Here is a 13,041-nt window from a genome sequence, read left to right as displayed (position 1 = left end):
TTATTTGCGTTGGAAATTGATTTTCCTTACCAAAACGGCAGAAAATATTGTCCAATTCGTTTTCGGGTTTCAGCCAAACTCCAGAAAATATCGCTATTTTCCTAGAAAACGACTTCCTGAAAAATATTTTCCACAAACGCTTCATTTTTCGCGAAATATACGAAGCCTTAGAGGCAAAACACCGTGTCGATGCGGTCGCGAGGGGTACCATATCAAGGGCCACAAACTGTGCATTCAATGCATCAAACTACAAAATTAGAGTGGGAGAGAAATAAACAAGTCCCGCAACTTGATTTCATCACGCCGTACAATTTCAGACTCTTGAAACATTACATTTAATAAAGAGACAAGTGCAAGCGAAACTTGGCTTTGTTGTTATACTTGCAGTTGTCATTTATTCCCTTAAAGAAAGACAAGCTGAAGAAGGAAAGCTCGACGACTATCTCAGCTAAATTAGGACCTAAATTGAAACCGCCTTCAAAATGCGTGTGGAGCTGATGAATTTTTATTATCCGGGGATTTTTCAGAGAGAGGCGAGGCGGCGGATGTCGACGGGGTAAGCGTCGGCGCTGGACTCGGCCATGTAGGATCTCCGCCCGAAGATGGTGTTCACGGCCTCAGTCGGATGGAAAGCATCCCAGAAGAGGTACTCCTTTCTATTTGGGCACGGATTCTGGAGAGGGAGGCACGTGATTTGGCCATTGTTCCTGCCCACTCCACAGCACCCTCTGTTGATCACCTTCAAACCTGAAGATATTACAGGAAGAAAAGTTACCGTCGCTGATCATTTAGTTTTCCTCAAATTGGGCGACATGAAACAAAGACGGCAGCGGCGGCGATGAGCACGATAAATCAAAAGCAACTGAGACTGTGTATGGGCGCAAAAAGTACCCACCGAAAGACGAGGGCTTGGTGAGCAAGTCTTGGAAGATATTGTAAGTGTTGATGTAGGTGAATTTCGCATTTGCGAGGTTCTTGTTCAAGTCAGTGACGGCGGACTTGAGCTTGTTGTTGAATATTTGGCAGGCGTCGTTGATGTTCTGGACGCAGGTGGAACCATCTGAGCTGTTCCGAGCCAACTCGCTCGGGCTGCAACCGATCTGGCCTAACCCGAGCAGAGCCACCTTTCTCGCACCGTTGTTGTACATGATCTTACAACCAAACAAACATTTCGTTATAGACAGGGAAGACTTAAACGTAGAGAAGTGTCTGAACTTGGGAAAATAACTCACCCTTAGCTGCTGGACATAGATTCGAATGAGGATGTCGGCCCACTGCTCGGGCGAGTATTGGCGGCCGCTCGTGTAGAACTGGGGCATGTAGTAGTTGTTGAGGTAGTCGTTGCTTCCCATACCCACCACGAATATGCATTTGCTCAGATGATCCGCCGCCGCGGTCCCGCCTCCGAGGATGTTCGCCAGTTGCGACACCGTGCTTTGGTAGTTCTGCACCTGCCTGGTGAAGGTGATCCTGCCTCCCTGATCCAAAAATTCCAGAACACGATCACGAGTGATATGAATGAATCCGCCCTCGAAAAGGTCTAGTAAATCTCACAGAAGCCGATGTGGATTGCTTAATCAAACAACGTCCCAAAATGAAGACGATCAGTTACCAGTTGACGCCCGGTTTCTTCTCTGATTCCGGCAGCTGCAGATGCGAAGTTCACTCCTTTGAGAAGGGCGTTCCCCGTGGTCGTCGCGTATGGAGGGATGTAGTCATTGAAGCCCAGAAGCTGAGCTGTGGGATGAAGAACACACAACGATTGCACGTTAAAATTACTTTATAATTGCGTATCATCGCCATAAGATATCTTATACACAAAAGGAGCTTACCAATCACATCGACGGCGGTTTTCCCATTCGAGAACCTCCCGGTCGGGCCGGCGGGGAAGTCGATACCGTAAGGCCTGTAATTGGCCTTAGCCAACGAAGCCGCGATCCTGTTGTTGTTGCCATTGTCCAGGAGTGAATCCCCAAGTATGAAGAAACATGGGACTTGAGGCTGTGCTTGTGCCTCAACCCCATAGTTTCCAACACTCAACACCCACACCAAAGCCAAACCCACCAAAGCCTGCATGAGCTTGCCACTTTCCATCACTCTAATAACTTAGTTAAGATGCGCTAATTTGAGATTAGTTTGGGCAAGTACGCTGAAGTGTGGGTTTGTGATAGATTTGCAAGGCGCTGGTGAAGTTTATATAGGATCAGGGAAAGGGTCACGGGCGTGTGTAAACTAGTACGCTCGGGCAGTTGAAGAGTTGGCTGCATTGCATTCAATTTCACGCGGATTTGCAGTGGAAGACAGTTTCCAATCTTTCCATGAAATGGCCGAGTCAAATGTAAATTTAACTCTGCACGGTGGTGGGATTCAGCTGCCTTTGGGATGGGAACTAGATGTACGATCCGGCTGCATGTCGGAAGCTCGAAGTGTTAGTTGAGTGATTGCTCTAGTACTTTGTTTGGTGGGTTACAAAGAGAAAATACACCGTGTGACGCGTGATTAAACGTTGTCAAGGGACGTAATCGTGATCTTCCGTGAAGAGGAGTGGTAGACAAAGGGTCCTGTTGAATATGGAAGCGATATATAGAAAGTTAAGAATGCTGGCTACGCATAAATTAAATAGGAGAATGTTTTCCCGACAGTTTGATAGTATTGTCCGTTATTTCTGACTATAAATTCATACATCATCACCGCATATTTTTGCATAAAGCACTCATTAATTGGAATATCGTGGGGCCGGAAATAATGACAAGACGGCCGGACTATCGCGCTAGCGGCTTCCAAATAAATACTAGGCTACTTTTCCTTCAAAAATATATGTTACGGAAAATATTTTTCTTATTTTCTGGCATTTGAATCACTTTGCAAAATGAGTCAACAGAAAATGTTTTCTCAATCGACATTTTCCTACCGAAAGTTAAATTCAGGAAAATGATTCCCTCTTTGAAAAGATGAAAAACACTTTTCGTTGACTCAATTTTCTGATCGATTCAAATGCCGAAAAATGAATTGTCCACCAAACAAGCGGGGCTTTAATAGATTGTGTTTTGATTCCGATCCAAAAAAAAAAAAAATGGAAGAAACTTTTATCCTTTCAATATTTGGTTGGTGGATTTTCTTCTTCTTTTTCTGTCATATTCATTGCTCTTGGTGAGTTCTCATCGTTTTCCTTTTACTTGTAATTTTGCGTTAAACAATTCAGGATAACTTATACATTTTTTATTTTTATTTTTTTGTATTTAGACACTTGATCTACTCTTTAAATTGTTCCAACTGACCGAGTGTGTAGACTGCAAGGGACAAATAATTGGGTCAATCTACCAACTTAGAAGGTATTCAGCCTATCTTTTCGCTTTTGACTTGTGGGGTTCTCTTTATTGTTTAAAGATTGAATTTAGGCTTTTACAATAGATTAAATGCTCAAATTCTTTATATATATACACTATAAAAGTGATTCCATATTTTGTAATTTTAGTAAAATAATTTTTTTTTTCACTTTACCGGGAAACTCAAATATGCCATATTTGGCTTAAAGCTGTCGATGGATGGTAACTTTTTTTGCAGAATTATACCCAAAGAATATTGTGGTCTTTTACCTTTTTAAACGGTATTACTAACTTTTGTCAAAAATTTCATTTAAGTGATAGAATTGAGATGCGAATTATCAAAAATATCAAGAGCTATGTGCTCGGTAGGTACTTTAAGTATGACTCATTTTTACAAATATATCATTACACTATATGGTATTATTCTTACAAATTGAAAATGTAAACTATTCTCTCTAGTGGTACCATCATCCATGCTCAGCGGAGACGGTGGTGCGAAAGGTCAATGACAACCGTGATCTCTATAAATGCTGTGAGTGGTTGGGCTTTGCACTTTCTTGACCCATGTGTTTCCGACATGGGAGTCAACCCATGGCATGTGCTGTTTGTACCACAATTTCTGGAAGGTCATCTATTTGACGGTCCCCATCTGTATTTGAATGCATTTATTTCTTCAAACACATGTACAAAAAAGTCAATTTCCTTAATAATTGCAGCTCCTCGTTGTGTTGACCGCCCGACTACATAACGAGGGACAATTTCAATGGGAATTTCACCACTTGTTAGGCCGTCCAAAGGGTTATATGTTTAGAGGCACATCTATCTCGTCATTCAAGTTAAATTTAAATCAATGAAAGCTAGCTTTTTTCGACAAAAAAAACAAAAGAGTGAGTTGGATCAAATTTCGATCGAGTTGAAAGTGGTCCGATCCGATTCTCTGTCTTTTTTTTTATAATGAAAGAGACAAAGCCTAAATGTTATTACACTAGAACTTGCCTAATGAAACTTGATCTAATTTGATATCTTAACAATAAAGGAATCAAACCTCTCGGGGCCTATTTAAAACTAAGGTGTCATTCACATCATATGAGTAAATGACCTAATTCACTAACCAATCAACATAAGAGTTTCCTTTCCTAAAACTATGCAAAAATTTCACATGCTGAAAATACAATAAAAGTTTCTGAATATGATAAATGAGCATGTCACCAAAGTTGAGAATGAGGATTGATTTACGGAGTAGTGAAATAGTAGCTTACGAGTCCACCTCCATAATAAGTTTTGGGATACCCAAAGAAATTGCTATTTTAAATCCCAAGAGGAAATCGCACAGTTCTACTTTGAGCGAAAAGCGCACTCTTACAATTTCAGCAAATCCAGCAAGCCAATTGCCCAATTCATTACACATAAGCCCACCTACTAAAGTAGAGCTTGGGTTGCCTTTAGAGACCTCATCAGAATTGAGCTTGACCCAACCAGTTGGAGGGGCAGTCCCACCCACAAGCTTATCTCTTTTCTCCCTCTGAGGATATAATCTACGTTCCGCCACTTAAGCTAATAAGATGTCCTTCGCATGATACATAATCAAGCATAAGGGTTCTCCGATAAGAAAAAAATCGTTCTTAGATAATCATTTATTCCTTCAGTTCTATAAATGCTAGCAAGCAACCGCAAAAATAAGTGACCAGTCCTCTTGGATGCTAGTTGAAGAACTAAATAGGTTTGATATCAACCATAGGTGTAAATCTTGAGTAAGAAATCTCCTTGAAAAACTTCTAGGTAGAAACTTTTGTCAAGCTGTCTTTGCATACTTATAATCTACATGCATAATTTTCTTTTGAGAGTGTGGGCATACTGCACAACAAGAATCAGTTGTGAATTTACATCGAAATCTTTCATCATTAGTGAGCAGAAGATGGTGAAAGACTAATCACAAGAAGCTTTTGATTCTTTGTAGCCCATCCCATTTCCATTCATATTGGAGCCATTTTTATTCAGTACATTTAATGAACCATACCCAACCTCAATCTCGACTAGATACATACTCGACTCAATCCGAGCTCCCATTCTTAGTAAATTTTCTTATTCAATTGTTACTTGAAGAATGGAAGACTCTATAAGGTGGCTCGCTAAGTCAATGAAGGAGCTCGGGTGGTTGGATCGAGTTGTGGACTAGAACGTCGCTTTGCACATGAGTAACGTGGCGACATGGATGAACCCCGCGCCGACGCATAAGAACACTTACATGTACGGGATTGGGGGTCGAGTCATGGATAGGGGCTTATAGATGGTAGCGAGGCAAAGGGTGGTGGATGTGCTCGAGTAACGAGCAATGCCTTCACTTTCTTGAATCGAGGCTAGCCTTGCTAGACTTAAGTCCGGACACCTATGACGTGGGCGCAGTAGTCTAGTAACCGGGCATGGCCACTAGAGACCCAAGCACAAGCACTAGGGTTGATGACATGCGCTTAGGAGCCAAACACCCAAACAAGGTCTTAGGCCCAACCTCGAGGGAACTGGGCCCAATTTTTGTTGACCTAGGCTAGGCCTTAATCGATTCGAGTTCGGGCATCTAGTGGCTTGGGCATAGGATCCGAGTACCGGGGCATGGTTGCCTAGAACTTGGGCGAGGCACCAAGGTCCCGATCTCGATGCCAAGAGATTTAAGCCTAACCTTTGTGGACCCGAGGTTGGCTTCAATGGACCCGAGCTTGGGTACGGATGACTTGGGCACAAGAGTCGGGTACCCAAGTGCAGCCGTTAAGGACCTGACCCTAGCTTTTGTGTACACAGGCCTAGCCTCGATGGCCCCGAGTCTTGCCCCTGTGACTTAGGCTCAAGAGTTTGGTATCCAGGCATGGCTGGTAGAGACCTGAGCACAAGCATCGGGGTGCTAGGCCAAGCTTCAAGATACCCGAGCCCAACCTCTAAGGACCCAGGCCCGGGCAATGGTGACGTAGGGTTAGGAGCTAAATATTAGGTACCGAGGTATTGGTTCTCAACTGCAGGTGGTGGAGTTGTGACCACCGTTCGAGTGTGTCACTATCGGCAACCTCCTCGGCCCTCTCCATTTCTCTTTCCCTCTCCCTCTCCCTTTGGGAAGAGTAATATCATAGTTTGGATCTTGTGCTTCAAGAGAAAAGTGAGGGTTTAAACTTAAAGACGTATTTTTGAGAAATAGACATGCATAGCAGTTTTGGAGCGAAAATTCAGGATTTCTTTGTTTGTGAATTCTCCCTGAGAACAATGTAATATGTTATGAATTGATAAAATTGAGATGTTTGTATCAAACTTGTAGTTTTCACAATCAATCATGAATTCCCGCACAACTTGATACGTCATAAATTCATTATAGATATGCATGATATTGCTGTCTATGCTGTTGACACTATGTATCTATGATCTATGACAATATTAATGAGAAGCACTTTCCTCGGTATCCATTTCTCAAATTTCGAATTTAAGCGCCTTTAAGCTATCTTTTATTATTTTATTTTTGGGGTATTTTTGGACGAAAACCTAAGTCTCAAATTTTCCAAGAGATATAATTTTACTCCACACCTTTCGCAGTTTATGCTTTTTAATGATGCCCGTCTCTATCTTAGGCTCATATACGACTATCGGCCTGCGAAATATCTTTTTGATTCTTATAAACTGGATAGGGTGCGAGTCAAAGCTCGAGTTTGTCGTCCAAATATCATATCGTTGAATTTGAGATAATGGAAAACCTAACTTGTACCCCGTGTATAATCTGAACACTTGTCCGATTCTAAGTTTCTCAATCTATTAAACCAACCTTACTGGCGTAGCAACTTAGCGCAGGTTGCAAGAACGTGCAATTTTCTGCATGCAAAAATTCTTTTTTGCTTAATCTACCAAAAAGGTACACACGGAGTTGTGACGAAAAATAAAATAAAATAATAATGAAATGAAGTCTTGTGATTCGTTTATTTAGGAGAAGTTAAGATAGTTGCTCAATGAAAATGATCGAATTTAAATTTGGAATCTGTGAGAACTTGGGGGCATAAAATGAGACGATGCTAGAACGGTCGATATTGGTCCATCACCCATTTTCTAACTCATATTTTGTGCCAACGAGTTATTTATGAATCGTAAGTTTTTAAAAGGCCGAATGAGAATGGACACAAAAAGTTAGAATTGAATCAAATGGGTCAAAAATAGATCATACTGTTAAACCCATTTTCAACCCATTAAGTCATCAGCTGGGTAGGTTCACACACAATGACAAGAACTCTTGTTGTAAATGGGCCTCAAGTATACTAGTTATATTTTTCAATTATTATTTTTTATAAGTGAAAGAAAGAAATAAAATAAAATTAAAAAATATAAAAACTGTTCAAGAGGTGGGACGCTGTCTCGAAAAAATTTTTAAAAAATAAAAAAAGTATAAAAGTTACAAAAAAAAATTCACTAGATTTGTATTGCATGAAAGTGTTTTAGCAATATTACTTAGTTTTGACAATTATAAGAAACAAGTATTAAATTATTTGGTTAAATATAGAAGTGTTTAAGTAATAAGGGTAGTGTCAAGTATGGATTGGGTGAGGTATGGATTGTTAGATTTGTACTGCATGGAAATCGATCAAAATGGGTTAAATTGGTTAGTATGGGTCAGACCATTTTCGACCCAACCCAACCATTTGACACCTCTACATGATGCAAACTATTTACGTTGTCATTCAGTCCATTGTTACTATTACATACATACATACATACATACATACATACATACATACATACATACATACATATACATTCGTATATATTACTCACTGTATACTAATCATGGATTTATTGGAAATCTAATTTTTAGTGAAATTACCGGATTCCCAATAGCAAAAGTGACGAAACAAAAATGTCGTCAGACGTATGACTCATCAAACTATGTTTCCCATTTCGGGGCAAATCCAAAGCACACTTTTCTTTACAATGATGATTGGACGAATCTATGTTGACTTTACGAGGTCAACTAATTTCCTTTCAGATTATGTCAACTATCGAGTTCAAGACGAATCACTGGATCTAAAACTCTAAATATCATATGAAAAGGATGTGCCTTAGAGTCTCAATCAAGGGTGCGTTTGGGAAAGTATTGTGTAGAGTAGCTTTGGGTTCCAGTGGCACTTGGACCAAAGTTTTGGTATTAGGTGACACAACTTTAACAGTTTTGGTCTTTGGCCCATGTTTGGACTTGGGCCGTTTGGAGTCCAGTGGGCCATTGAGTCTCGTGGGCCTCTGGTTTAGACTTGGGCCGTTTGGAGCTGGTTGATGAACTGCTACTCTCTTTTTTTCCTTTTCAAACTTTGAAAATGTAGGAAGAAAAATAAATTTTAAGCTTTAAACAAGTAATGAATAAATCATGTGCGAAATGTAGACGAATTTTTATACGTTTTGAATTTAGGAGGGTAAAGAACTCATGCGGGCACATGAGTTAGATGCCCAACAAATACATCAGTAGCCGAACACATATACCATTCATCAACTTCATCAATAGTCAAACATACATCAACAGAAACCTTTTCATGATTCTAATCTACTACATCAGCAATCGAACGCATATCGATTTTTTTTTTTATAGAGGAAGTGACCGTTTAAAAAAAAACAAAAGAAATTTATATAAATTGACTAAATTCTTCTCATATTTCGTGATTCCTCAATCATCAATTATACATGACTTCCAAGTGCTCTTACTCTCTTAAATATTTATCAATTTCATACATTTCCTTTCTCATTACAACAAGTTAATCGCTTTCTAAATATCACAATGGATAACAACAACAGTCATGTTCAATCATCCCAACTCAATAGGTACTTCATCGTGCAATTGACGTGGAACTCGTTCAGTGAGTTTTGTGACAACCACGACACGAGCCAGCTCTGCTCCCACAACTAGTCAATTCCAACGACGACGAGACACAGCAATCCGACGATTGGGAGGAATTGCAGGGTGAATGCTGGAAGCTACTCCTCGCCAAGACGCTTCCATGACGAGCCCACCGTCGAAGGAAACCTCCAGGCAATTGCGGTGCTGGCTTTCCGAGAGATACTTGAGATCGACAACAATGGTGTCGAGAAAACTATTTACAATAGAGGTAGCGAGTTAAAAGGCGAATCGTCTCTTGAGGAAGGACTAGCGCTGGCATGAGGAAGGGATATACAGTGCCGAAGGGAGCTCTTCAATTAACCTCAAGCCCGTTCAAGGACAATGAGACAAGGAATCGGCAGGAGCTTGCATATTGTGTTAGAATATCAAGTATTAAATCACGCATTCATCTAATAGGTTAAACTTTTGGATTGGACTTTCTCACATGATATCAGAATAAAAAGTCCTGAATTCAAATCTTTTCAGGCCCTGTTTGCCTCCCCAATTGCGTATTTCATGCTTAATACTAGACAAAAAACCAAACTAAGCATGAGGGGAAATATTAAAATATTAAGTATTAATCCACGCCTTTTATTCATGACATCGGTTAAATAGGACAAGTTGACATTCTGAAATGGTGGAAGAGGAGGGCCACCGATTTTCCGATTCTTTCCACCGTGCCTCGTGACTGATTGACCCTACCGGCGCCTGTAATACCATCAGAGTTTATGCTCCGCGTTGGCCGGCAAATCTTTGAATACAATAGGTGCAGCTCGTCTGCGGAATGTTTAGAAATGGTGGTCGATAGGGCATGATTGATTTTTACAAGAATTGACTCGAGAGGAACGTGCCCGACGTGAACAAGAGGACAATGATGACACCATATCATCTGAACCGTGGTGAGGGACATAGTGAAGAAAACTCCAAATTTAATAGACACTCTCTTAGGTGTGATTCTTGTCTAATCATAATTAGAGCACCATTACACGTAATTTTTCTTTCCGAACTATTTGAGATGTACTTATACTGATGTTTTGATCTAATTGAATGAGTTTCTTTCTGCAGTTATATTTCAAACGGTTTGTTTTTTTTTTTTTAGTATAACGAAAATAAAATTCACTTCCACCAGATCTACTAAAGCCGAGGAGTGCTACAAGTACCCAAATTAAGCAAACTAACGGGGATATTGGCGATTAGAGGACTCCATAGATGAGTTCGTGACAGGTGGCAATTCTGGTGTCGGGAAATGAGCGATGGACAGGTATCACGAGAGCACGGGCGAGTGATGTTTTGTCATGTCTCAAGACGACACGAGGTAATCACCGGCTTCCACACGTCGGAAAGATACGAGGCCAATTGCAAGCCCCACGAGAATAGTTTAGGCATGGACTAAACCATTCCTCGCGAGCTCTGGCCCGGATTCACCTAGTTATAACTCCTTAAAACATCTCGATCGGATAGAGATGATGATGACGACGATGATGATGCTGCCACCAATCCTAAGTTATTCCCGCATAAAGCTTAAAGCATAAAGAGTCGAATTACACTTCCATAGATAAATAAGATGTTATTGCCGCGCATCTTTGGCGAGCTTCTATCGCAAAGATTTTCTAGCCTCAAGAACTAACGTCCGCTTTCGTCGCCCATTCCTCTCAAAATCTAATGTAGGATCCAATAGAAAAGCTTGAAAGATTTGGAAGTGGATGAAGTAGGAATCAAGTTTAGCTGTAGCTCAGTAGCTTTCGAGTTTAGCAAGTTGTGGTGGGTTGACCCCAAAATCCCACGCCATGCATGGAACTCATAATCGCATGGACCACATTCTGATTTTCTAAGGGAACTCCAAGCCTTTCGAAAGTTGAGAGGACCATCGAGTAATTCTTTTTTTTATTATCCAGGATCCGCTAATCGTAATCGGGCTTCGCCCTTTCCGATGACGACTATAACCGGAGGGAGGCTGGCCCCGTAGCCCACCAGCAAGGACCCCCCACTTAAATCCGAGAAATGCATTAGGAGAGTTTCGAACCCCGACTCGTGACTTACGCCGACGCCAAAGGGTTTGATTCTTACCAAACACGCCATGCCCATGATTGGTACCATTGAGTAATTCTTCTTTCCTGGGTAATCGATCATTGAGTAATTTGTATTGAATGTATATTTATGGTTATCTAATAATTCTTTATCGGAGAATATTGTTAGAGATATTAGGGATATTATTTGATATTATCGTTGTTCTCTGGCGAACCCAATTTCCTTATTCGATTTTGACCTTTCATAAACATATTGTTCGGGTATAAATTCCATTGACTCTAATAAAGTATAATATCAAATGAATTGGTTAAAGATGTAGTTTTGAAATAATTAACGTTTGAAATGATAAAAGTTCTGGCCGCATAGATTTCCTAATAATCAAGTAATAATGTACATAACGTTTGAAATAGTTGACGTTTAACTAATAATGTACATAACGTTTTAAATAAAGTATAAATTCACGTTGGCTTGGAGAAAATGTCGTATGTTGAGGTTGATTTCCTATAATATTGAATGAGAGCCATTCTACACTCTTACACTAAAGAGGCTCATGATTCTTGGTGAGTTCAAGTCTACAAGGTACAGTGATGTCGTAGTAGTCAAATATATGCTCGAGGGCGTCTGGGATTTCCTCCGCAGAAATCGAAGTTCACATGTTCAAATTTGTTTAGCTAAGTGTAAAATACAGTGGATGAGGGTTGCCTGACATGTCAAAACGAAAGTTAACTGGTTCATGAAACTTACAGAATATTTTATGAGTCTCGAGGCAGTCTAGTCTTTGCACTAATGTGCCTACATATATGAAAGATAATTGAAAAAGTTTTCAAGTCAATCGTGAGACTTATAGTCATGGTGCGTTGGGCTCTACCAATTAATTATGTCTCCAATCTTAATGACTGTTATTATTATAATTATTATTTTGCTGATGCTGATGTCAAACGTTATGTACATTGTTAGTTACAAATTATAATTGTCTAGCACATTTTGTTTATTGTTTGAACTTTTAGCAATTCGGCTTCTTAAAAATGGGAAAATAGTAGTATGTGCAAGATATTTTGATGGGAGGATTATTAGAAAAGTCTTAAATCTTTATTTTTGCCAATTCAGTCCATCATGCTAATTTTGATAAAAAACATTCGCTGATTTGGTGTGGCCGGCATTGACATGGATAATTATTTATAATATTTTGATAGTTTTTGAATTTTATGTGTTTATTTATTTTATTTTTCCTTTTATTTTCCTTCCTTTAGCTAGTTGTTGAGTCGGGCGACAAGTCAGAGGCAAGTATCGGTGAGGTCGACCTCGCCATTATTGGGCGAGGTTGAGCTCGCCCCTAGCCAATGGCCGGCCAAGCCAAGCTTCGCGAGAGGCTAGTCGTCGAACTCAACAACCAGCTAGCGGAAGAAGGAAGGAAAAAAAGAAAGAGAGAAAAAAACAAAAAGTAAATAATTCGAAGAAAAATTATAATATTCATTAAGAATTGTCCATGTCGGCACCGACCACGTCACATCAGTGCCACATCAATGATTTCCAATTAAAATGGGCCAAATGGACTTAAATGAAAAATGCAAAAAATTTAGAATTAAATTGATGACCGAATTGATTCTATTGCAATAGGTATAGAACTGTTTTGGTAGTTTTCTTATTTTGATGAATGCACAAGGACAATCTAGAGAGGAGAAAGGAAATGACGCACTCGGTGCACCGGCCAAAGAAAAATATAGAGATGATCTCAATGGGCAACAACAATCCTCATAAATAGAGAAAAATCAGATTTTAACCGTACAATTTTGATATGGTGCC

General features: G+C 40.0%; 1 protein-coding gene across 1 annotated transcript; it reads right to left on the bottom strand.

Annotated features, from left to right (window-relative positions):
- Positions 1 to 508: 508 nt before the first annotated feature.
- On the bottom strand, positions 509 to 2,163 carry LOC115752979 (GDSL esterase/lipase At5g45670-like). Its single transcript, XM_030691424.2, has 5 exons — positions 1,833 to 2,163; positions 1,613 to 1,737; positions 1,233 to 1,478; positions 896 to 1,151; positions 509 to 747 (listed from the first exon to the last, which is right to left on the bottom strand). Exons 1-5 carry the CDS (start codon positions 2,092 to 2,094, stop codon positions 524 to 526), a joined length of 1,113 nt encoding a protein of 370 aa, XP_030547284.1. The 5' UTR covers positions 2,095 to 2,163; the 3' UTR covers positions 509 to 523.
- Positions 2,164 to 13,041: the final 10,878 nt, after the last annotated feature.

The sequence above is a fragment of the Rhodamnia argentea genome, chromosome 9 (genome assembly GCF_020921035.1).
Source record: "Rhodamnia argentea isolate NSW1041297 chromosome 9, ASM2092103v1, whole genome shotgun sequence".
NCBI lineage: Eukaryota > Viridiplantae > Streptophyta > Magnoliopsida > Myrtales > Myrtaceae > Rhodamnia > Rhodamnia argentea.
This window is presented reverse-complemented; position numbering and strand designations above follow the sequence as displayed.